This window comes from Parastagonospora nodorum (assembly GCF_000146915.1).
Source record: "Parastagonospora nodorum SN15 chromosome Unknown scaffold_16, whole genome shotgun sequence".
In the NCBI taxonomy this organism is placed as follows: Eukaryota; Fungi; Ascomycota; class Dothideomycetes; order Pleosporales; family Phaeosphaeriaceae; genus Parastagonospora; species Parastagonospora nodorum.
Window position 1 is genome coordinate 491,489 of NW_001884564.1, and position 22,092 is coordinate 513,580.

Sequence of the window (22,092 nt, forward strand, 5' to 3'; positions counted from 1 at the left end):
GGTGCCCGTACCTCATTTTAGGCCCATCAACTTCAGCACGTTCCAGTGGACAAGGTCCCTCGCCGCAATCGCATCTTCAAGACTGTCGTGGCCCGTCTTGCTCTTCATTTGGATATCCCTGCCAAGGTTGCGCTTCGCCAGGGTCTTGAGTGAGAGGTTACCAGGTTGGTTTGCTGGTCGGGCTTCTTCCGGTTTCTTGCCAGTCGTCGCCAGGTCTGAGGCCAAAGCTGCGACGCCTCCCTTGTTGTTGGCCACATCCGGCGATATGACTCTGTCTTCGATGCCTTCTTGCTTGAGTCTCGCTTTTTCTTCTTCTGCCTTCAATCTCGCTTCCTCCTCTTCCTTCAGCTTCACGCGACCAAACTCCGTTATGAATGAATCGACGATGACGTCGTGGAACCACCGCAAAGATCGCAAATCGTTGACGAGACCATGGCCGACAACAGCCGTGTGAGGTCCAACATATCTCCAAATAGCCTTACGCGCTGCAGCTTTACCTCTCAAAATGGTCTTATCCCTCCTCGCCTTCTTGATGTCTCCCCAAGTGACGCCAGAGTACCTAGTGTTGAGATGCGCCATTTCAACTTCCGGCTCGACAAGATTGTCGATTAGGACATCCTCGGAGAAGTAGTCGATCAGGGTGATGCGGATAAGTTCAGAATCACCATTTGCTGCTTGACCCATCTCGCAATCGATCGCGACAGCGTGCCGGAGATCGCGTCCTTGTGAAAGAGGTGTCGGGTAACACTGGTAGAGCCCAATGAGTTCAGGTAGAGCCTGGTCGAGTGGAACATGCTCCAGAGCGCCGCCGCAAGGTTTGGTTGTTTTGATCGCAGGTTGATCGCAACATGTCCAAACTCTATTGATACAGTCTCCTAAGTGAAACCTGCATCGGAATTGCGGTTCTTCCAGTGCGTCTACTGCTGGGGTGTCGCCTTGCGCAATCGCTTGACCGTCCATATGCGAGTGACTGGGCGATTCGAGCGCGGCTCTTATGTGTGAAGTCTCAACCTTTGGTTCATTCGTCCTCGCATGAGTCGGATGTCTGCGAAGCAGTCGCGACATTGCTTCAATGCGTTAGCATCATTGTGCATCTTGATGAAAAGGCAACTCACGTTTGCCACATCCACTACATCTCCTCTTCAGTAGTAGCTCTTCCGCGTTAAATGATTGGAAAGTGAAGCCACGCTTCTCCAGGACTTCTCGAGGCTCGGCAAGACTATGCAATAACGCGAGATAGTCCGCAGTGCACGTGATCGGCGCCATGAACGCTATCTAATGCGCAATTGAAAGACGCTGTCGTAAGAATGGTAAGCGAGATTGATTAATCGAGATCATTTATCTGTAATAGCTTACGATCGTGATTAATTGCGATTGTTATGTTACGGTGCAGGAATGAGCGAGTGTAAAGTTGTACCCGGGTAGACAAACAGCAAACGAGGCTAGGCAGGATCGAGCCGACCCACTTTAAAACGCACCCGGTTTTGCGGACACAACATTCGTGACGCAAACACCGATACGCGAAATTCTGCAATCCTTTGCAATCGCTATGGTAATTTTAGAAAGCTTCCGAGATGACGCCGCAGACAATCATGACGTACATTGTGTATGCTAACATAAGGGAAACTTCATCGGGACTTCTGGAAGTGCTTAGAGATGATACATTTTTGACCAAGTGTATCACGATAAGAGGAAATACGGAGAAGAAAAAGAGGTATAGATTTAAGTCTGTCAATATTTGTAGAAGATGTGTGACGGGAAAGAGAAACCCGGGTTGATTTACCAACTCGTGTGAGTTGTTCTTTTAATACAGTGATTGTATCATGCATTCATCCATCCGCCTACTTTACTCGCAGTCTTAGGTTGAATTTTTGATCATAGAGTCACAAGAAGGCTAGGCAATTTACCATCCTTAACCCATGCTAGCCAATTGCAGATATTCATCTGCATTGTTGGATATGTAGAACTGGTGACGATCCTTTCTCCCATCGACCCTGAATTTCATGGGCCAACGAGAAGGAGGAATAGTCGTATTGAAAGTCTCGTAGAGGGCTTCGAGAAACTCCATGTCTGGTCTCCGGATCTCCATGGCCTGGAGGTTTGGGGGCAATGGTGTGATCGAAGCGTCTCTCATACTCGTAGCAGGTTTGTACAAAGCTTGGCCAAAGACCCTGAGTGACTTCAGTTTAGTAAATTGAGCAAGTGTCTCTATTGTTCCTAGCTCTTTTAGGTAGCCATAGTGTATGGGCGTCGCATGCGCTGATTCCGTCAAGTCGAGATGCTGAAGTGTGGGAGCGACTGATGCAATCTTGCGGCACAGCTGGTCGACACTCCCTTTATCGGTAGCGCTTCGAAGGCGCCACATTGAGGAGTCGTTCTCGAAGAGATACAAACGAAGATCTATGAGCTTGGGACACTTCGATACCATGGTGCCCGTCCGATCACAGACAACTTTCAAAGCCGGGTCCGGGTCATTTAAGAGTAGTTCGATGTGGTGGAAGATGGTGAGTCGCGTGATGTCGAGATCAGGCCAATTTGAAAAGGCTGGAATAAATACTGGGCACCAATCTCAAGGATGCGTAGGTTTAGGAAAGCCATCCAGGTTGGTACAGGAAGGGTGTTGCAGAGCTTGAGCGTGTGTAACGAACAGAGAACACCGGGACGATACCTCGCTGTCCTCTCATGAAGTAAAACGAAGAGAAATTTCCTTTCCTGGGTCATCTGTTATGGAGCCAGGAGATGCGTCACTGCTAATTTCCAGTTGTTCGAGTTTGGGAGTGAGGAGCAGGAGAACGCCAGCGGCCCCACCAAGACCTGTCTTGACTAGACCATAGGGAAATTCATGCTGTTCATCGTGAATCAGTTCCTTGCGGATTTCATAACAATCATGGGGACGGCAAGCGGCCCTTGGAAGGTAGAGATCTAAGTGTCGGACCAAATGTCGAAGAGACGAATTGTTGACAAGTGTTTGTATGAGTAGGGTATTAAGCGTCCACAGATCATTGCACTTGAGCCAATGAGCTTTTGGAGCAGCGTGCAGGCGCTCTCGTGTAGCAGGTAGGAAGTATCGAGAAACTGAACAAAGATTTGAAAGTGTTCGCTGGCACTCTGGCAGGCCAGTGAAATAGCCAAGAATCTGTAGGAGGAGCTCGTGCGGAAGATCTAAGAAGCGCGCCATGGTTATGGTTGAGACCTGGGGTGGTGGTGGTGGTGGTTCGGTAGATGAGTTACCAGGAGCATTGGGTAGCGGCTAGAAATAGTCATCACGCTTCTCTTAATTACTCGCTAGGCACAACTAGTGTGCACCCTTCCACCTTCACCATAGTACCGGTCATACGTTCACTTTCTGCTATCTGGTCGAATCATTTATCCATTGACGTCATTACCGTCATCCATGGATGAAATAGAATAAGTCGAGAAAGGAATCGCTGAGTGAAAATTGGCGGAAAAAAATACAGGGCAATTCAAGTCATCACTTTGCCGTGAATGTTTTGTGTAAGTGTAAATCATTTGTGTGGGTATCATAACTTTTCCTTCTCCAACTCATCCCGAGTAGCGATCAACGCCCTGGACATGTTGCTTAACGCTTCCGCCACAGCGAGGTGTAAGCTTTCCTGAGCACTGCTTGTCTCTTTCTGATCATTGAATTCGTAAGCAACGTCCAGCGTCTTGAAACCATAAAGCTCCATCAAGCCATTTTTATGCCGCCCCGTGGTTCAGAAGTCCAGCTTCCACATCTGGCTCTCATGTGACAATTTGCGACTGTAATCGAACGTCGGCTCAGAGCTGTCGAACCAGGTAAAATAAAAGCATGGTCAAGCTCTCGCTTCTGATCTTCTTGACTCTGAAGATGACGTCGTGCCATTTGACTGCTGTGATGAGATCTGGTTCAGAGACGACGATGCGGTTGATGAAGCATTTGCGTAGCGCGGACTCAGCGGCGATGTCAGAGTCGACGCGCGAGCTGCGGATGACGACGATGATATGCTGAGGGACGGGTGCTTGAGGAAGACACGAGCGGGAGGGAATTGGGCGACAGATGGCATCTTGACGATTGAGATTGATCGACTGTTTGCTAGAGAGAGATGTATTTAGGAGCTCTGGCTTTATGATTTGCTGTAAATGGTGTTGATTGTTGATGTCCAACAAAGCCTAGGGCGTAGCTGACTTATATACACTAACCCGACACCCCCAAAGAGTCACAAGTGTGGAGTCACAGGTGTCAAGCCGTTTCGGGCACTCACGCGACGATCCCGTGAGGTCAGCGCACGTACTGAGCAACCGATATACCTAGGAACACGTGCAAATTGCCGGTCTCGCGGGTGAGGATCGCAACCGAATTCCGGGTAATATTCGTGATGTGTTCAATTGAACGCGCGATTTTCTCGTATACTTTCCATTGTCCCGGAATTGTTTTCCGCAGCTGCGAGCGCGCGTATGTGCGATTCGCGAGTGATGCCTGAATGTTCCCTGAATGAGATGCATTGGCTTGAGAGATGGCCAAGACGTCGTTTTGTGTGATCTTCGCGGAGCTGTGGAATTCTGGTGTTTGATGCATGTGACAAACCTCATGGCCCTTCCTCGGCGGCGACCAGTGCGGGGTGCAGCTGGAGCTAAACTTAGAAAGAATCACAGCTTCACAGGCTTCGAATGTTCTTCGCCGCTGGAAATCAATGGCGCCTGCATGCCGAAGATCGCAGCTGAATTTGAATACGATGATCTTCTCATGTATGACGATGCGCCGGGTAAAACAAGCAGGATCAACGCAAGGTCGCGCGAGAACACCTAACCACAACGACGTACGCGCAATTCCTCCCTCGCATTGCTTGGACCTGCTTCGCTGCCAAAGCCCAGGAGCCTCGCGACCAAATCTCAAAACTTCCAAGACGTTTCAATCTGCCTCGTCAACGGCATGAATCCGCAGAGCCGCGCAGCTTGGCTGCTACCCACACGGACCGTCCGAGCGTGGGGGTGCTACAGTTCATGTACCGCATGATTCCAGCTCTTCTATGCATCAACTAAGAAACGGTAGATTCCTCGTACTAATTCTTTACTTACTTAATAGTTATATGGGCTGTATCACGCAAACAGTAGCGCTATTCGACCTTGAACCTTTCCCGCTTCCAGATCTCTCATCACCTTGGGGAAGTCCTGAAGCTTTCCATCAGTTACCATGGGGTTCAATACGCCCTTTGCGATGAGATCTAGGGCTTCTCGGAGATCTTTTGTCTGGCCGCCATATGAGAATATTATGTCTAATCGTTTTCGGATCGCAAGCTTCATATGAACCGTGTTCTCGTGGTTCAAAGTTCCAACACACACTATTCGGCCAGCTTGTCGTACTAATGATGATTGATTTAGTATTGGTAGTGTGAACATGAGGCGAGCGTACTGACCAATATGCTGCGCATCATCGAACGTCTGCGCCATGCCCACAAAGTCCGCTACCACGCTTATCTTCCCCGCCCAACCATTCTCCTGCACCCACTCCCTTATACTTTTCCCCACAGGTACTATATCCTCCCTTTTGACACCAATTCTTGCCGCTTCATCTAGGTTTTGTTGCTTAACGTCACTGACCAGCACCTTCGCGCCAATCGCTTGGATGACCTGCAACGCATTGAATCCCAACCCGCCCAATCCGAACAGAAACACCACATCCCGTTCAGTAATTTGGCCTCTTCTATGTATCGCATGGTAGGCTGTAGTTACCGCATCTGTCGCCACAGCGGCCTGACTTGGCGTCACACCCGCAGGCACATGCGCAAGGGCACGTACATCTACCACGCAGTACTCTGAGAAGAATCCGTCGCTCCCAATTCCGCTGCGATGCCCCGTGAGGCACAACTGCGGCACGTCGTTACTGCACTCCTCGCATTCGAGAGAACCACACCCGGGCACCGGGCACATCGCGACGATGTCGTTGATAGCGAAACCGGACTCCTGAGGGAAGTCTGTTCCAAGGCCGACGACGACGCCACAACCTTCATGTCCAAGGGTGAACTTCTCTTTGAACCACGATGGTTGATTCTCGTTTGTCAGCAGGTTACGGTCGGAACGACAGACACCTGCTGCAATGAGTTTAATAAGGCAGCCTGTTGCGTGGGGAGTAGGAACGGGTATCTGCTGCCATACCTTTTTCCGCTGGGTGAGCTGGTGTTTCAAGTTCGACTAACATTGTATGTGTGACTCACGGGTTCCATGTTTCCGCGGTGCTTTCTCCATGCCCACATCATTTTGGGGACTGCCTTCATATTTGGCGTTGACATTTGGGATGCGGTAGCAACTTGCTTTACGGGTTTTCCTATCTGGTCTCAGATCACTTCGAATGAGTTCTATGTTATACGTGGCAGTTGACTTTAGGGCCATCTTCGTCATCTCGATTCACGATTCATGCGCAGCCAATATGTTACGCTAGCAGCTTCTTGCGCTTTACCGAAGATGGTTTGCCGGTATAGACATGCGGGGCATGCAGCTTGAACATAGAGTTGCGCGACTCATGGTACGGATATCCTGGGTATACAAGGCCACAAAGATTGCAGAAAGGCGACTAATATCACGGGAGAGCATCAGCAGATTCATGTTGATGGAAAAATAGGACTTTGTGAAAGGTGCTTCATACGATAGCTGGCTATGTGCCCTTGACTAACCGGAAGTCAGTGTAGCCCCGTACTTTAACATCGTCGCATCTACTTCTATAACCTGCCGCTGGTCCATTGTACCGAGCGATACTTCTCTGTTGCTTTCCCGCCACGTTCCTGTTGACGCCAGTCATCCAGCTATCTACCTCATTGGCCAAAAATCCGACCGCGCACTCGTGCACATGCTTTGTCCATGCTTGTTTGCCTGCTTCCGTAGCTTCGATAATAGTCACGTTGTTGTTCACGGCCCATTCGATGAGATCTGCTACCCAGCCAACCGCGAATTCGATCGACCGGGGGATGTTGCCAAACATTTGGTGCGGACCCATGATCACTGATGTAGAGTTAGCGAAATACTACTGGATCTACGTGGTTCAGCACTTACTGAACATGTTGGGGAATCCATGATTTGTGAGACCAAGAAATGTTTGAATACCATCTGCCCATTCATCCGTGAGCTTTTTGCCATCGATACCGCGGATGTCCACGTTAGCAAATGAGCCAGTTATCGCATCAAACCCCGTCGCGTAGATGATGACGTCGAATTCGAAATCTTCATCTTTCGTCTTAATACCTTTTTCGTGGATACGCTCGATCGGATTCTCATTGATATCGACAAGCTTGACATTTGGCTGGTTGTATGCCTCGTAATACCCGCCCTCTAGCGGTACTCTGCGCGTACCGAAGCCATGGTTCTTGGGAATGAGCTTTTCGGCAACATTGGGGTCGTTCACGCGCTTTCTGATTTTGTTTGCGATGAATTGCGAAAACAATTCGTTGGCTGCCCTGTCGGTGTTGATATCGTAGAAATTTGCTAGCCATTTGGAGAAGCCCGGTTCAGAGTACAGCTGTTCCCAACGCGCCTCGCGTTCTTCTGTAGTGACTTCGAAGACAGACCGCTTGTCGGCTTTATGGATGAAGCCGGAATAGGACTCGAGGCAGTTCTTGAATATGCTAGGGTAGTTCCGCCGGATATCTTGCATGTCTTCTGGTGTGATCTTTGTGTTGCGGAGAGGCGCTGTCCAGTTTGGTGTTCTTTGAAAGACTGTAAGCGAACCGACTGTTTTCTTAATCTCTTGTATTGTCTGAATACCGGTGGCGCCTGTTCCTATTATGCCCACGCGTTTTCCATTGATGGCGCTGTCGTTAGTAGGCCATCTCGAGGTATGGAATCCGGACCCTTTGAAATCGTTGACTCCCGGAATGTTGGGTAGAGTTGGTTGGTTCAAAATGCCCATCGCTGTGATCAAGAAACGACAGGCGGAAGTTCTACCAGAGTCCAGTGTGAGCAGCCACGACTTTGAGTTCTCACGCCACTGCGCAGAGGATACCCGTGTATTGAACTGCATGTCTTCGTGGAGGTTGAACTTCTTTGCGAAGTATTGGCAGTAGGCTAAAGTTTCCTTCTGCCCAGCAAAGTGCTCAGACCAATTCCATTCATCAAGTAGAGACTGATCGAATGAAAATATGTACGAATACGACTCTGAGTCGAAGCGTGCCCCAGGATAAGTATTCCTTTTGCGCTCAGTACAGTGCGAAGTGGATCACCATAGGCAAACTTACCAAAACCATGTTCCTCCCTCAGCTGAACCTGCCTCGAACAGCCTCGTCTTCAAGCCAAGTTGGCGCATACGGTGCAGTGAATACAGGCCCGACTGACCACCACCTACGATGATGACATCGTAGTCAAGAGATGCATCGAGCTTTGCTGGCTTTGCGGCAGGCGCAGTGTCCATTCGTGCAACCATGGTGGGTCTGGAACGCGACTGCGAAGGAATGAAGAATAACTTGCAATGCTGATTTTGTCAAATATCCGAGATGTGTTGTCAGTATATCTTCTGCTCGATCTCGAATTGCCCGCTCACGCCAACCTCGTCTCAATGGGTGCAGTCAGCGAGTGGGTACCTGGCAACGCGCTCTCGCATTTTGGTAAGGCCTCGGCCGCCGAAGAGGGCCGAATCTTGCAGAGGTGATACCGGCACTTTTCCCCTTTTCTGTATAGCCGAACTAGCGAGATTACGTGTACGAGGATGTGCTTGCGCGTACAGGCGAGAGCAATATATTCTATGGCATTTGCGACGAGAAAAGAGATGGCTGGAGATGGCGGTAGATAGCTGGAGTAGAATCGCACTAAGTCTCTCCAGCATTGGCCTACAGGATTCCTTGCTGCTTCCAATACACCTTGAGATCTCTAAAGAACGCCCACTTGAGCGACTGCCCCCACCCCTTGCTTTTCCAGTCATTCAATGACTTGGGAAAATGGTCGACTCCATCTCTGACAGTTGAATCATGTGCGATGATCACAAAAATCCGGTCATCCGCGTCTAATTCCTGTAGCCAAGTTGCAGTATGCTGCGCAAGCGGAATGTCATGACCAAAAGTCATGTCGTACAATGAGCTCTTCGAGTCTCTGCCTCGAGCCCTCTGTAGCTCCACAAATGCTGTGCCTGGACACAAGGGAAAATTTGCAGTTGGGAGGCAGGGGTGAGGCAAAATCGCATCGGGTACAGGTAGATGTACTGACGGCCTGAAGATCCCAGCGTAGTGGCAGACATCACCTCCAAGTAGAACAAATGTGCTGTCTTCTCCACCAGTTGTCCGAGCTAAACCACACAGGTGTCCAATGGTATGACCGGGACTGTCCAATAGGTAGAAGCTGCCATCGCCAAAGTAGTCATACGCAGGGAATTTTCCAATCTGCAGTCCTGTCTTGAAGGTGATCTCGCGCAGCGTTCTATCCGCATAATCGCTCTCGCGGATGGGAGAGTCGGGATCGGCAGGGTAACCCGGCAGCATCGCGTCTTTGAAGCCTGGCCCTACCACCAGTTCAACACAATTTGGAAATGAAGATGGGTCGCCTATATGACTGCGATGCTGTCAATGCGTGCGCCCGCAGGAGAATGATTAGGACATACTCCCAATGCCAGTGACTCCAAACCACTGCTTCTATCTCATTCAAGTCGATGCCACTCTCTTGCAGAATATCTGCAACATTGTGCGTGACGTTGATGGTGTAGTTTGTCGTTGGAAGATACTCAACAATCTTTTTAGCATAGTTTTGGTAGTCTTTTCGAATGCCCAAGTCGAACACTAGTTTTCGACCGGATGGATGTTCGATCAAGAACGAATGAGATGGTGATGTCTCGAGGGTCTCTAGTCCTGGCACGGCTGGCGACATGAATCGGTGTATCTCCGCTGGTCCAAAATTGACTGAGTTGATGAGCGAAGTCTTCACGGTGATGGCACCGCTCGGAAGATTAATTTGACTTCCTGTAGACATGTTTGAGGTACCTTAACGACAAATTTCGTTTACTAGCAAGGCAGCTCCAGTACGGATCATGTTGTTGCACATATGCAGCTGTTTGTGGAAGCAGAGTGCCGCAGCGGAGTGAAGGGCAACCGCGCTCGGTGTCGGAGCGTCGGAACCTCTCCCGCATGTCTCGATCCTGCCGTCAACAGCATCCGGTAGACCTCATCTGGTTCACCTAGCGCGCTTTTCATGGCTTTCGTCCGGCACGACAACTCTGCCGGTTCGTGCAGCGACGCCGAGCTGCTCCACAATCATGTTCCCCGTCCACTGACAGTCAGGAGAGGCCCCGCGATCGCGTGGAGAGTTCTGCGGCACCCTGCATGTTCCAAGAAATCGGTGCTTGGCTACCGTAGGCAGCCTAGTAAGCACGCAACCGTCTCCCTTATTGACCGAATGGAAGAACAGGGGTACTATGAACTGCTCTTGGGTTATTGTTGAGGTGTTGGTTAAGCTCGAGGAGAGGGTATTGAACCTATCACGTGATTGGCGAAACACTTGGAGGCCTTTGTTTCACCGTCTTTTGAGCTTTTGGTAGGACCACAGGTCTCCAAACGCCAAGGCGTATTGTGGATACTGTGTCGGACCGTGTCGGACCGTCCCTTATTTACCTTCTTAAAGAAAAGCGGCAATGAATCAGCACAAGAACGCATAGTTTACATGTGTGTCACTGTTTCGAGACTCTATATCTACAAGCTAAGGGAAATAAGAGGATGAATTGTGTTGGACATTTAGGAAGCTACTCTACCACGTGATAGAATAGCAAAAGGTTGCTCGTTCAATATCCTGTGATTGAACACAGCACCCCTGCAGCTTTCCGGTCGGTCCTTTCGACAGGCGGCACACACATAAGGCCGATGGCTAGAGTACATGTATGGACGATCGTCCACTTCCATCTTCAAACACACAGATATCCTCATTTGTTAGGACCAAGCATTGTGTATCATGGCCGCTGCCGAGAAGCCTGGGGAGATTCACCACGTGACAGCTGACCCTGCTGGCAGTGACGTGGAGACAGGGGGGCGGCTCAAGCACATCGACACTGTCCATGGAGACGAAGCAGTCAGGTAGTAGTCCAGTCCTTCAGTTCCCATGATCCACAACTGATATACTCCAGAGTGCTTGCTAGTTACTCCGGAGACGAGTCATGGACGGAGAAAGAAGAAGTCCACGTAACGCGCAAAATCGACTGGCGTCTCATGCCAGTCCTCTGCATCACCTACGGACTACAGTATGTTATGTTGAATAAAATATGGGTAAAGATGAAACAAAATGATTAACTATTCCATAGGTACTATGACAAAGCCATGCTTTCGCAAGCTGTGAGTATCCTCAGGCTCTGCATTTCATGCTACTGCTGACTGGTCCTCTTATAGGCGCTTTTCGGACTGCGCGACGATCTTAAGCTCCGTACTGGCAACCGTTACTCCATGAGCGCAGCCATCTTTTATCTGGGGTTCATCGTGGGATCTTATCCGGCGATGTACCTAGCCCAGCGTTGGCCCATCGAGCGAGTCGCCTCCGGCATCGTAACCACTTGGGGAATTTGTGTTATTCTCACTGTTGTATGTCGCGACTACAAAGACCTATATGCGCAGCGCTTTTTTCTGGGCTTTTTGGAGGCCGGTATTAGCCCCATGTTCATGGTCATTGTCGGTTCATTCTACAAAAAGAACGAGCAAGCATTTCGGATGGGGTAGGCGGCTCCCTAATCCTGCTCGATCCTGTCTGTTGCTGACTGATTCTAGTATCTGGTATTCTTGCACAGGATACGTATCTATATTTTCCCCGCTTATCAACTACGGTCTTGGGCAAGCCAAAGGTCCGCTTCGACCCTGGAAATACATGTAAAACCACCTATGTGTCTCGACTTCATGGTAAACTAAAACATTCAGGTACCTTTTTGCCGGAGCTCTGACAATCGTTTGGGGAATTGCACTTTGGTGGCTTCTCCCTCCCGACCCAGTCCGCGCTAGTGGCTTCAATGAGAGAGAACGATACATCTCCGTAGCCCGTCTACGGTCGAACAACTCCGGAGTTCGCAACACGCACTTCAAGATTGGTCAAGTCCTGGAGCTTCTCATGGATGAGAAATTTTGGATCGTCTTCGCCATCGCAACGCTGTGCATGATCAGCAATGGACCAATAAGCACGTTTGTGCCTATCATCATCAACTCGTTTGGATTTACGACATTGCGGTCTCTGCTTCTCACGGCCCCTGTCGGTGCGTATGCAGGCACACTGCAGCTTCTGGTTCCATGGCTTTGCTACAAGTACGCTGGCTGGCGCACGTGGTCTATCTTTGCATGCCAACTAGGAACTACTCTTGCTGCTCTTCTTCTCTGGCAACTGCCGTTGAAGCAGACTGGCGGTCTCCTATTCGCCTGCTACATATTACCGTCTGTCGGCGCTGGTTATGCTGTACTTATGGGACTTGCACTTGCGAACACAGCCGGCTACACGAAAAGAACTGTCACTTCTTCTGGAATCTACATCGGCTACTGCGTGGGCAACTTCGTCGGTCCTCTGGTTTTCGAACCCAAGGATGCTCCGCGCTATGCGCCCGGTTTCATTATTGTGTTCGTGACATCTATTGTTGCTGGACTGCTAGCGCTTGTTTACCGCTTTCGTTGTGTCGCTGTTAATAATAAGCGGGACAAGACTGGCGTGCTTGAAGGATTCGAGCATGCTTACGAGGATGATTTGACTGATCGCAAGAACCCTCAATTCAGGTACATACTATGATTCAAAAATCGCTCTAGGATTTTACATCCATATTGGACTGGCTGTTGAAAGTAGCCGAGCAATCACGCTAGTAAGGAGCGTTGTGTAATAGTATTATCGTATTCAGAATGTGAGCACCCCCCCTCTAGCTTAACCATACAACGAGCAGGAACCCTCCGTATGCTCCTATTGGCGGATTTCCTTATAGATATTAATAAGGGCCTAGATAGCCGTTGACAGATGTCACTTTTAGACTGAACCATATAATTCTAACCTCTAAAAAGGCTGCCCGCTTATGATATCATTAGGTACATCATCATTCTTCCCTAGTACATTATTGTTCGTCATAGATATTCTTAGAACAGCTAAATCAGGGGGGGTGCGCATTTTCTGAACAGCACCGATATAAATCGTGTCGCAACTTTACATCTGCTGTGCTCTTGTGAGATCTGATCAAAACTTGAAGGGCCGCAATGGCGTCGATAAGGACGAGACATCAAGTCTATTAATCAGACGTTCCTCCTTCATTTTATTGCTCACAGCCGGGCAATCCCGTTCTCATGTTATTGCCGCTATCGCTCAAATAGCCTAGCGTAAAGTGCCGCCACAAGCCGGCTCCGAGGTAAGAGGAGCCATCATTCCTCACCTTCACTAACTCCGTCAAACCGCGCTGGCCGTACAGGGACGACCTAGCGCTGCACCAACCAAGTCATCAATGGAGTCGATCCTAACCCCTGTTGCAGGCCAGCTGGCGTGATATTCATTGAGGTCGTGTCGAAACGCGCGTTCCAACGATGGCAGAGAATCTGGGATCCGAGAACTGGCAGCACTACTCAATAACAGCGACGAAAAGGAAACGCGCAGATCTTGTTTGTTTTGCTTGCCATGTAAAGAAGATAAAATGCGACCTCCAACAGCAGAAGAACCGTGGCTGCGAAGCTTGCAGCAACTGTGCCACCGTTGGGAAGAGCATGTCATATCCGTCCATCTAAACGTGAAAAGAGGCGCAAAATCAACAAGAGTGCAGAGGATGCCCAGAGCACCGAAGGGCCGAAAAGCTTTTCTCGTGGAGATGGTCCGCCTCCGATCTCCAATGCAGGTTCTCAAGCTTCTTTGGTAGAAGCATTGCCATGTGGATGTGGGCGTGACTGGCAGCCCACAACTTCCGAACTATGCACAGCGCGATAGCCATGTAGAGGGCCTCCACACCAGCGTATCTCTTCAAGATATGATTCCGGATGCGCCGGCTGTTGATGACTCGCCCATGCTCCAGCATAACGAGGCAATTACGGGCCTTACAGAGACCACCCTGACACAAAACGGCGATTTGGATGCTGGGTTTCTCAAAGTCTATGCGCAGGAGAACCAATTCGATGCAGATACCCAGGCCATTGTCGCTCAAATGAAACACCAATATTGCTCGGCTCTAGATCCGGACCTCGAACAAACATTTACGGACACCTATTTCGAATATTGCTACCCATGGTGTCCAGTGCTTGATCGCGCCACAATAGCATCTGATATTGCACGATCTCCACTACTCGCAAACGCCTTAGCTTTGGCAAGCAGTCATATTCGCCCTCCTTTGTTGCCTCATAGTGGACCTGAAATTTACTACAAACGCGCCAGAACCATGTTTTATGACGATCAAGAAGCGGATGAAATGATGGCGCTTAAGGCTCTCTGTTTGTTCTACTGGTGGGCACCACGGTCACCTAGTAGAGTCCATAGACATTCGTATGTATTCTTCAAGCTCCAGATCTTCGGAATGATCGCTAATTACATCATGGCATCGAACAGCTCCTGGTGGTGGACTTCTATAATCATAAGGCACGCTCAGCAAATGAACATCCACCGTGAACCAGGCCAGGGCGATCCAAGCAGGCAGCGACTGCAGATGGGGCTGCGGAGGAGGATTTGGTGGACAGCTTTTGTAAGTTTCCAAGTGCGTTATAGTATAGGCCAAGGGCACACATAGTGCATTCACGACTTGCCGTGGATATCGAACGGAGAATAGATGCCCATGAACTCAATCGCTAATATACAAATATGAATTGGCTAATTGGTGACAGGCAAGGGAGCGGCTGACCTCACTTTGCCAGAGCAAGCCTGCTATCATCGATCCAAGTGACTGCAGCATTCAGGAGCCTACTTTAGCCGACTTCCCTCTAGATCCGCAAAGCCAGCATCATGGAGAAATCTTCATCTACTGGGTACGCCTTTGCGCAATCATCGGACGCATCGCCAAGTTTCTCCTCAAATCGAACACTGATGGCGGGATGGTGCAAAGCGAGTTACGAGAAGAGCTTGTTGCATGGATACATTCCTTGCCATCTCGCCTCAAGTTGCCGATCAATACAACCAGTACGACGTCCTTCGATCGCGATGTTCATCAGCTGCATTTGTTCTATCTCACGACCATCATCATCCTACATTTGAAGCGTTCTGAAGGGCATCTACCCCAAGCACTACCACCAGCCATACTTGCGGCGTCATGTACGGCTCGAGTCCTTCGGGACATTCTGGCGAGAGGAGATTCGCGATTCCTAATGGCCATTACATGCTGGCATGTTGGTACTGCATTCATTGCGCTTTTGCAGGCTTGCCGAATCCCGCATCTTAGCAGACCAGCAAACGAGGATCTTGATGTGCTTTCTATCGCAGTCAAAGAGCTGCAAAAGATGTGGGCGTCCGCTAACGTTATCGCGCAAGGCTTTGATAGACTACGAAAGCCGCAAAACTTTGCGGAAGCAAACGAAGATCTATCCCCAAATGTAGCACTTTCGCAAACACGTATCGGCTACGAAAACCCTGACTCCATGAATCTGGAAAACGGGTTCGACTGGATGCGCTTCTTTCCGTTCATCTCCAAATCAACGGGGGGCATTGCAGATTGCCTCCTCTCGGGACGCGAGCTCGGCACAGCAACACGAGGTTTTCCGTCACCCAACAACGAACTGTTTCACGAAGCTTTACTGGCACAATTTCACGACCTTTTTCATCCATTCGACGATTACAACTCTGGCTTTTCAGACGTCAACTTCGATGCGCCTTAAGTCTCGGTCATGAGTAACTTGAACCGGCCATCTAAAGGGCCCAAATATATCTTTCCAACTCCTCGTATCAAATGCCAACTCAACGCTTTCCGTTCGCGACGCTGTTCTTCTCTGGTCCCTTGCCTTGTGCCTCTTCTGCAATCTCGACATACCATGAGAGATCAGAATCATCCTTCATCTCAAACTCCGTGAAGCCATTGCCCATGAACCGCCAGGGGTTAGAAGTTCTGTAGGTTACATCAAAATCCTCGCCGCGAATATCCCCTAGCATTCTGTTGAAAAGTTGGGCGGAGCCACCGAATAACGCTGTTACCCTTCCGTCCACGCGACCACGCTTGTACCACGAGGAGCAGCCGCCCGACCAGACCAAAGTCTTGTGTACTTGGTCTTGGTAGCGCATGAAGTCTCTCACTTTTTCCCGCTTTGGTGTGATACACTTGATATCTTCGCATGCAATCTTCTTAATCCACTTGATAAAATAATCTCCTGTCCAGTTCAGTGATTCGACAAGCGAGCCGTGTCCTCCGAGACAATTTGGACCCATCATCTGGGTTTCAAGTCAGCTTCCAAGTTACGACAAATAACTACAAAGCCACAACTCACCATGAAGTAGTTTGGCATGTCCGGTGTCATCACAGAGATGTATGACTCGGGGTCTTCAGCCCACTTCTCGCGAAGGTTGACTTCATTTTGTCCGATCAATGGGTAATGCGGACGATGAGAGACATCGAATCCAGTTGCGCACACCACTTGCTGTTCATTAGTACTCGGATGGAATACAGCTCCCTGTGGAATGTACTTACGGACATCGCATTCGAAAGTTTTGCCATCTCCGGTTCGAACGCCATTCTCAGTTATGCCAACAATCGGACTATTGCTGCAGTCACAGTTGTCTCTCAGGAAGGACTCAAGGTATCCTGGACCGGGTGTGATTCTTCTACACCCAAGCTCCCACTTAGGGATGAGCATGTCGCATAGTCGTTTGTCATGGCCCAGCTTTTCCGACATCTGCGCAGTTGCTGCTTCCATTCCCTTTTTGTTGTTCTCGCCGCGCATGAAAATATGGAAAGACTTGTTCGTCCGTGAGACTATGCCTTTGCGGTATTCTTGATGGCGTTTCGGGTCGCGAAATCCCTCCTTTTCGGCTTCTGTATACGCTGGATTCACATCGTCCACCTCACGACCCATATGCTTCGACGGTGGGGCGCGATAGTACACCCATGCTCCATTGCGGATGAAGTTCTGGACTTTTGTACCTGGGAGTTTGGCCATCTGCGGTACAATCTGGATGCCTGATGAACCGTTGCCAATTACTGCGATACGCTTGTTGGAGTAGTCGAAATCGTGGTCCCATCGCGCCGAATGTGTGATGTGGCCCTTGAACTTTTCGAATCCAGCAATCTTTGGCCAGTTCTCATGCACGAGCACACCCTGTCCAGAGATCAACACGTGGCACCACTCTTCTCGCACTTCTTGGGTCTTTGTGCTTTGTAGCTTTACAGCCCACATGCCCTCCGACTCATGCCACTTCGCACCAACAACTTTGGTATTTAGCTGCAAGTCGCGATCGAGATTCCACTTCCGCACCGTTGCTTTGAAGTACTCCAGAATCTCCGCACCACTTGCGTAGAATTTGGTCCAATTTGGATTAGGATCAAATGGGAACGCATAGATGTGGGCGGGCACATCGCATTGCACGCCAGGATAGTTGTTGACAAGCCATGTCCCGCCGACCTCATGATGAGCTTCAAATAGAGTGTGATCGACCAGGTCTTGCATTTCGGGGAAACGGTGCTGGAACTTGTGCGCCATCAGCAGACCAGAGAAGCCTGCGCCGATGGTGAACACTTTCAGCTTTCTTGGTGTGTATGCAAATTCTTTGGCGAGCGTAAAAGGATCAAATACTGTGTCTTGTTGGCCATTGTTGGACCCTGTGGAAGGGTGCAGCTTCACTCCATCGACTTGTGGAATCTCGCCTTCCGTTGTTGGAGCTTCCAAGTCTATGATCGGCTGGTTGGATTGCTCGTCCGGCGCAGAATCCGTTGAGGCATATTCCATGAATGATGACATCGTCAAAGAAACCTTGGAGTTGTCGAAAACCACAAAAAAAATGAAGGATGGGTGACAATTAAAAACGGGAAGCGAGGTCAGTAGTGGGCAAGGCTTTCAAGCTGATAAATATCTATGCGCTTTGAATGTCTAGCCTCTAGCTGCAGGGCAAAGAGGTGTGCACCATCATGTGCACCTAACGTCCATTCACATGGAAGCAAGAACCTGCCGATACCGCATCACCGCCGGCGCTTTCAAGGTATGTCTGATCGTCGGTAGGCACAATTAAATACCGGAGGCCCCGCATACTGTCTCAGTACAACGGTGTGTAGCTTACCCGTGTCTTCGGCACTGAGGAGCGCCACCGCGGTATGGCCGCATTTGGTTAACCGAGTCTCGCCTGCAAAGTCTCCGGGGTTGTGGGCGGTGCGGGGATTTGACTTTACTGGTCGTGAACAACTAGTCAGATGAGCGCAATGCGCAACAATAGGAACACGTGTACGTCGCAGCGAAGGATATGGCTTAGTACGGTGGATTGTGGGTCGAACAAACAATCGACAGCTCCATGAGCCAGATGGCTCATATTTGGATCCTCAATCACAACCTCGACCAAACTTGACCAGATCTCTTGCTTCAAGACCCTTTCAGGTACAATTCTTGCGCAAATATGCCAATTGCGAAATATGAGTACACTGGTCCAATTGACCACACCCTGCCCATCGATCATGCCAAGTTGAAAGGCAAGTCAGTGATCATCACGGGCGGCGCCAATGGCATGGGCGAAACATGTGTTCGACACTTTGCAGAACACGGCGCCAAAGTCACAATCGCGGACGTGAACAAGCGAGGTTACGATCTCTCCGCCGAACTAAACAAAACGTATGGTGAGGAAAGGACAATCTTTGTCGAAGTCGACATCCGGGACTGGGACCAGCAAAAGAACATGTTCGAGTATGCAATGAGCAAGTTTGGCGCCATTGACGTTGTCATTGCAAATGCTGGTATCAGCAGAAGCTCAGGTGATGGTCTCTGGAACCTCGACGATCCAAATGGCGAGCCAACGAAGCCGGATCTCAACATCGTGGACGTGAATCTGAAGGGCAGCTTGTACACCTGGAAATTGGCGGTGCATTACTGGCGCAAACAGAAAGAGAGTGATGAGCGCGACCGATGCTTTATCATAACTGGCAGTTTGATCGCTTGGATTGATTCACCGGTGCGTTCAGCAGCCTTGCGGTTGGTTTTGTGGAGATACTGATTATCCAGGGTAACTGGGAGTACACAGCGACTAAATATGGCCTTCACGGATTCATGCGCACGGTTCGCAGATCGTCGTGGGAGCAGGGAATCAGAATCAATTACGTCGCCCCTAGCTGGATCAAAAGCGCAATCAGGACCAAAGAGTACGAACAGTGGCTCACGGATCGCGGGATCGAGTTTGGTGAGCAAGAAGACGTTGCAGCATGCATGATGCGGATCGCAAGCGACAGGTCGATTAACGGTACGTTAGCAATATCATACCTGCTGTTCCTAGGTTGACTGACACGATTGCAGGGAGAAGCTTGGCTATAGTACCTAGAAACGTTGCTAAAGAAGGATACAAGGACATCGACAAGGATGATTATACCGAGGACGACGGCCATGATGGCTACTTCAAACGTACTCAAGACACGCAGCTTGTCATCATTGAAGACAGGTGGAGAGATGACTACAAAGTAAGGGTGTTCAAAGAGTAACAAAAAACGCTCGCCCAACTCCATGCTAAACGCTCTCTTCTCCGTACGAATCAGGCGAATAGTTTAGTCGAAGAACTCCCTCTCGCCGTGCACCCTGTGCAACTCAAATACTAAGACTTCTGGTTGCACATCCCCTAATTCACTAACGCTCTTTCTTACAATCTCCACAAGCTGCTCATCTGGTCTTTCTTCGAACTCATGTATAGCCAGATGTGTGCTTGGCTCTGTACTCGGCTCGTCGCCCGCAGGTAAACCCTTCAATTTCTTCGACTCAGCGTTCGACCTCGCAAACCGCAAGTCAAACGACAATGTCCGCAAATATCCCTGAGCTTTCCTCAGCTCTTCATGTTGTCGTTCAAAAAGCCCATCCACTGATTGCGAGGCACCCAGTCTGACACCACATGTCAGGATAAACTTCGCCGGCCCTATCACCCATCAGCCATAAGAATCTCTTGGCAAACTCTCAAACCCACCTTGTTCCTCCTTCTCCCCCATCTTCCCCACCAATCCCAAAAATCTAACATCCATATCCGCCAAATCGTAAATCACCCCGTTGCCCGGCAATATCTCGCTCGTAACATTAATCTCTTTGAACTCCTCCCCCAGCATGAACTCCAATTTCTTCATGGGATAGCACGCCAAAAATGGCGTTTTGTTGTCCTCATTCCCATTCGGCGATGTCTTATTGACGTCTACATATCGGAACCCGCTTTTAATGCCGGATGTGGCGACGACTTCGGCGATGTGGTCGTCGTCGTACCAGTGCAGGAATGTGGGTTCGGAGAGGAGGGGGGAGGAGATGCGGGAGCGCACGAAGAGGATGCCTGGGCCGGAGATGGAGGATGTCATTTTGGATGGGATTTCGATTTGGAGGTTGAGGGAGTGGTGATAGCGGCGGTTGAAGTTGATAAGGGTCCATGTCGGGTAAGCGTTACCGGTCCGAATTTAGATATTGGCCGAGAAGGTAGGGAAGTGGATGTGGCACAGCTAGCGTGGTCTAGAACGAGTGGTCTTTTGAAGAGTCGTGAAGGTATGCGGCGGAAGGTGAAGCGAGGCTCGTTCAGTCCTTGGTGGGGGAGCATGTGTCACGTGATGAGGCCACATTCACATATGCCGAGAGCTGTCAAGGAGCATTCAAAGTGGTGAGAGTGTATAGAAGGGTAAGAGGCTGTATAGCTCCGCGAAACTCGTAATTCAAAAGAACTCCCCTTGTTGCGCCGCCCATCATGCCCGTTGACTCCATGTCCAGAACCCAAACCGCAAGATTAATGACGACAAGCAAACATCGGCATAGCCCTCATCTCCCTCTTCGCATTTGTCGCCCTCGGCAACGCACCGGTGCAATCAATGAGACCCTTCCCATCCGTCGTCCCACTCCCAAATAGCGCCATCCTCCCCATGGCATCAGCGAACTTCCCATTCCACTTCCCTTGGTTGTTAACAAATCCCTTGAACTCCTTGCCCACAGTCGGATGCGCCGCCAACTTGATGTCAGACGGAAACACAACAACGCCCTTCGGCGCATTCAGTGTTTCGGCGTAGTACTTGACGTCCCAAACGCCAGGGGTGGAGTCTTGTGGCTGGCCCTTGGCTCCGTCGGTGGTGTTGAAGTTGAACTGGTTGGAGGTGGAGTGTGCACCTAGTAGGGCGGCAAGATCGACTTCGTTGAAGCCTTTGTCTTGGAAGAGTTTGAAGAGGTCGGCGGCAGGGGCGTTGACGTCAGGAAGGAGGCCGTCGGGAGCGGCGGTTGTGGAGTCTTTGCGGCCGACGAAGGTTTTGACGACGGGGCCGCCGGGACATGTGACGACTGCGTGATTGCCGGCGAAGACTGAGGCAGTGTGAGTATGAGATGAAAGGAGGAAAGGGAAACAGAGACGTACCAATCATGTCTGCGACGCTGGTTTGATAGAAGTTGGCTCGGTCTTTGATGTATCCTGCAATGCCTTCGAGGCCCTTGTTCTCAGAGCGTAACAACTCCTCTGATGAGAGTATTAGGCTCCCATCGCAGCCACCTTTCGCACCTTGTGCTTTGTTCCAGGAACCGCACTCGTGGAAAATCAGCCTGATGGCAGCGCGGGCATCTGGATTGCACTGTCCGTCTGACAAGAATTTGGAAGTGAGCTCCTTTGAGATATCATTCCACTTGGATGGACAGCTGCTGCCACCACTCTCACGAGAAAATAATGGGAGGATAGCGGACACATCTGGTAATGAGAACGCGGCGGCTGAAGAAGCCAAGAGAAGAAGGCTTGAGGGATACATGATGATAAGTTTGAAACCGAGTCTCCGGGTTGGTGGCACACTTGGAAAGGCTTATGGAGCTGAAGAACTGTGTAATGAACAACGCAATTAGCGGCCTGCTGTGTGATTCTTATACCTCTTGCTCTCATCAGCTTGGGATGTTGGCGTGGCAAGATCTTTGCAGTACATCATGGATAGCAATCCAGGCATGATCGTTACGCAAGCCATCCGGTACCGTTTCCAGTAGCTAGGACGAGGCGTTTTGACAAAGATGTAGCAGTGGATCGTCGAAGCTGAACCGCATCGGGATTCTTGAACGTTCGACAGGCTAGTCTGCA

The 22,092-nt window shown here is 50.0% G+C and overlaps 14 protein-coding genes across 14 annotated transcripts; 4 read left to right on the forward strand and 10 right to left on the reverse strand.

The window, feature by feature from the left end:
* Positions 1–12: 12 nt before the first annotated feature.
* Positions 13–684, reverse strand: SNOG_10169 (hypothetical protein; the record flags this gene model as incomplete). The annotated part of the gene is made up of 1 exon (XM_001800399.1): positions 13–684. One exon carries the CDS (start codon positions 682–684, stop codon positions 13–15), a length of 672 nt encoding a protein of 223 aa, XP_001800451.1.
* Positions 685–1,912: 1,228 nt separating this feature from the next.
* SNOG_10170 (hypothetical protein) lies at positions 1,913–2,428 on the reverse strand (the record flags this gene model as incomplete). Its single annotated transcript, XM_001800400.1, has 2 exons — positions 1,913–2,135; positions 2,181–2,428. 2 exons carry the CDS (start codon positions 2,426–2,428, stop codon positions 1,913–1,915), a joined length of 471 nt encoding a protein of 156 aa, XP_001800452.1.
* Positions 2,429–2,680: 252 nt separating this feature from the next.
* SNOG_10171 (hypothetical protein) lies at positions 2,681–3,178 on the reverse strand (the record flags this gene model as incomplete). Its single annotated transcript, XM_001800401.1, has 1 exon — positions 2,681–3,178. The coding sequence occupies one exon, from the start codon at positions 3,176–3,178 to the stop codon at positions 2,681–2,683; it is 498 nt and encodes a 165-aa protein (XP_001800453.1).
* A 303-nt stretch (positions 3,179–3,481) lies between these two features.
* On the reverse strand, positions 3,482–4,127 carry SNOG_10172 (hypothetical protein). The gene has a single exon (XM_001800402.1). The coding sequence runs from the start codon at positions 4,044–4,046 to the stop codon at positions 3,816–3,818; it is 231 nt and encodes a 76-aa protein (XP_001800454.1). The 5' UTR covers positions 4,047–4,127; the 3' UTR covers positions 3,482–3,815.
* A 952-nt stretch (positions 4,128–5,079) lies between these two features.
* On the reverse strand, positions 5,080–6,378 carry SNOG_10173 (hypothetical protein; the record flags this gene model as incomplete). The annotated part of the gene is made up of 3 exons (XM_001800403.1): positions 5,080–6,071; positions 6,136–6,153; positions 6,195–6,378. The coding sequence occupies 3 exons, from the start codon at positions 6,376–6,378 to the stop codon at positions 5,080–5,082; spliced, it is 1,194 nt and encodes a 397-aa protein (XP_001800455.1).
* A 253-nt stretch (positions 6,379–6,631) lies between these two features.
* SNOG_10174 (hypothetical protein) lies at positions 6,632–7,990 on the reverse strand (the record flags this gene model as incomplete). The annotated part of the gene is made up of 2 exons (XM_001800404.1): positions 6,632–6,975; positions 7,027–7,990. 2 exons carry the CDS (start codon positions 7,988–7,990, stop codon positions 6,632–6,634), a joined length of 1,308 nt encoding a protein of 435 aa, XP_001800456.1.
* A 697-nt stretch (positions 7,991–8,687) lies between these two features.
* On the reverse strand, positions 8,688–9,974 carry SNOG_10175 (hypothetical protein). Its single transcript, XM_001800405.1, has 2 exons — positions 9,557–9,974; positions 8,688–9,507 (listed from the first exon to the last, which is right to left on the reverse strand). The coding sequence occupies exons 1-2, from the start codon at positions 9,919–9,921 to the stop codon at positions 8,793–8,795; spliced, it is 1,080 nt and encodes a 359-aa protein (XP_001800457.1). The 5' UTR covers positions 9,922–9,974; the 3' UTR covers positions 8,688–8,792.
* Positions 9,975–10,893: 919 nt separating this feature from the next.
* On the forward strand, positions 10,894–12,693 carry SNOG_10176 (hypothetical protein; the record flags this gene model as incomplete). The annotated part of the gene is given in 5 exon segments (XM_001800406.1): positions 10,894–11,010; positions 11,028–11,179; positions 11,240–11,270; positions 11,325–11,644; positions 11,844–12,693. The coding sequence occupies 5 exon segments, from the start codon at positions 10,894–10,896 to the stop codon at positions 12,691–12,693; spliced, it is 1,470 nt and encodes a 489-aa protein (XP_001800458.1).
* A 1,207-nt stretch (positions 12,694–13,900) lies between these two features.
* On the forward strand, positions 13,901–15,728 carry SNOG_10177 (hypothetical protein; the record flags this gene model as incomplete). Its single annotated transcript, XM_001800407.1, has 2 exons — positions 13,901–14,605; positions 14,745–15,728. 2 exons carry the CDS (start codon positions 13,901–13,903, stop codon positions 15,726–15,728), a joined length of 1,689 nt encoding a protein of 562 aa, XP_001800459.1.
* Positions 15,729–15,807: 79 nt separating this feature from the next.
* SNOG_10178 (hypothetical protein) lies at positions 15,808–17,798 on the reverse strand (the record flags this gene model as incomplete). The annotated part of the gene is made up of 2 exons (XM_001800408.1): positions 15,808–16,275; positions 16,365–17,798. 2 exons carry the CDS (start codon positions 17,796–17,798, stop codon positions 15,808–15,810), a joined length of 1,902 nt encoding a protein of 633 aa, XP_001800460.1.
* A 190-nt stretch (positions 17,799–17,988) lies between these two features.
* SNOG_10179 (hypothetical protein) lies at positions 17,989–18,166 on the forward strand (the record flags this gene model as incomplete). The annotated part of the gene is made up of 2 exons (XM_001800409.1): positions 17,989–18,036; positions 18,110–18,166. The coding sequence occupies 2 exons, from the start codon at positions 17,989–17,991 to the stop codon at positions 18,164–18,166; spliced, it is 105 nt and encodes a 34-aa protein (XP_001800461.1).
* A 278-nt stretch (positions 18,167–18,444) lies between these two features.
* Positions 18,445–19,513, forward strand: SNOG_10180 (hypothetical protein; the record flags this gene model as incomplete). Its single annotated transcript, XM_001800410.1, has 3 exons — positions 18,445–18,993; positions 19,044–19,278; positions 19,371–19,513. 3 exons carry the CDS (start codon positions 18,445–18,447, stop codon positions 19,511–19,513), a joined length of 927 nt encoding a protein of 308 aa, XP_001800462.1.
* A 63-nt stretch (positions 19,514–19,576) lies between these two features.
* On the reverse strand, positions 19,577–20,362 carry SNOG_10181 (hypothetical protein; the record flags this gene model as incomplete). Its single annotated transcript, XM_001800411.1, has 2 exons — positions 19,577–19,938; positions 19,987–20,362. The coding sequence occupies 2 exons, from the start codon at positions 20,360–20,362 to the stop codon at positions 19,577–19,579; spliced, it is 738 nt and encodes a 245-aa protein (XP_001800463.1).
* A 416-nt stretch (positions 20,363–20,778) lies between these two features.
* Positions 20,779–21,775, reverse strand: SNOG_10182 (hypothetical protein; the record flags this gene model as incomplete). Its single annotated transcript, XM_001800412.1, has 2 exons — positions 20,779–21,341; positions 21,394–21,775. 2 exons carry the CDS (start codon positions 21,773–21,775, stop codon positions 20,779–20,781), a joined length of 945 nt encoding a protein of 314 aa, XP_001800464.1.
* Positions 21,776–22,092: the final 317 nt, after the last annotated feature.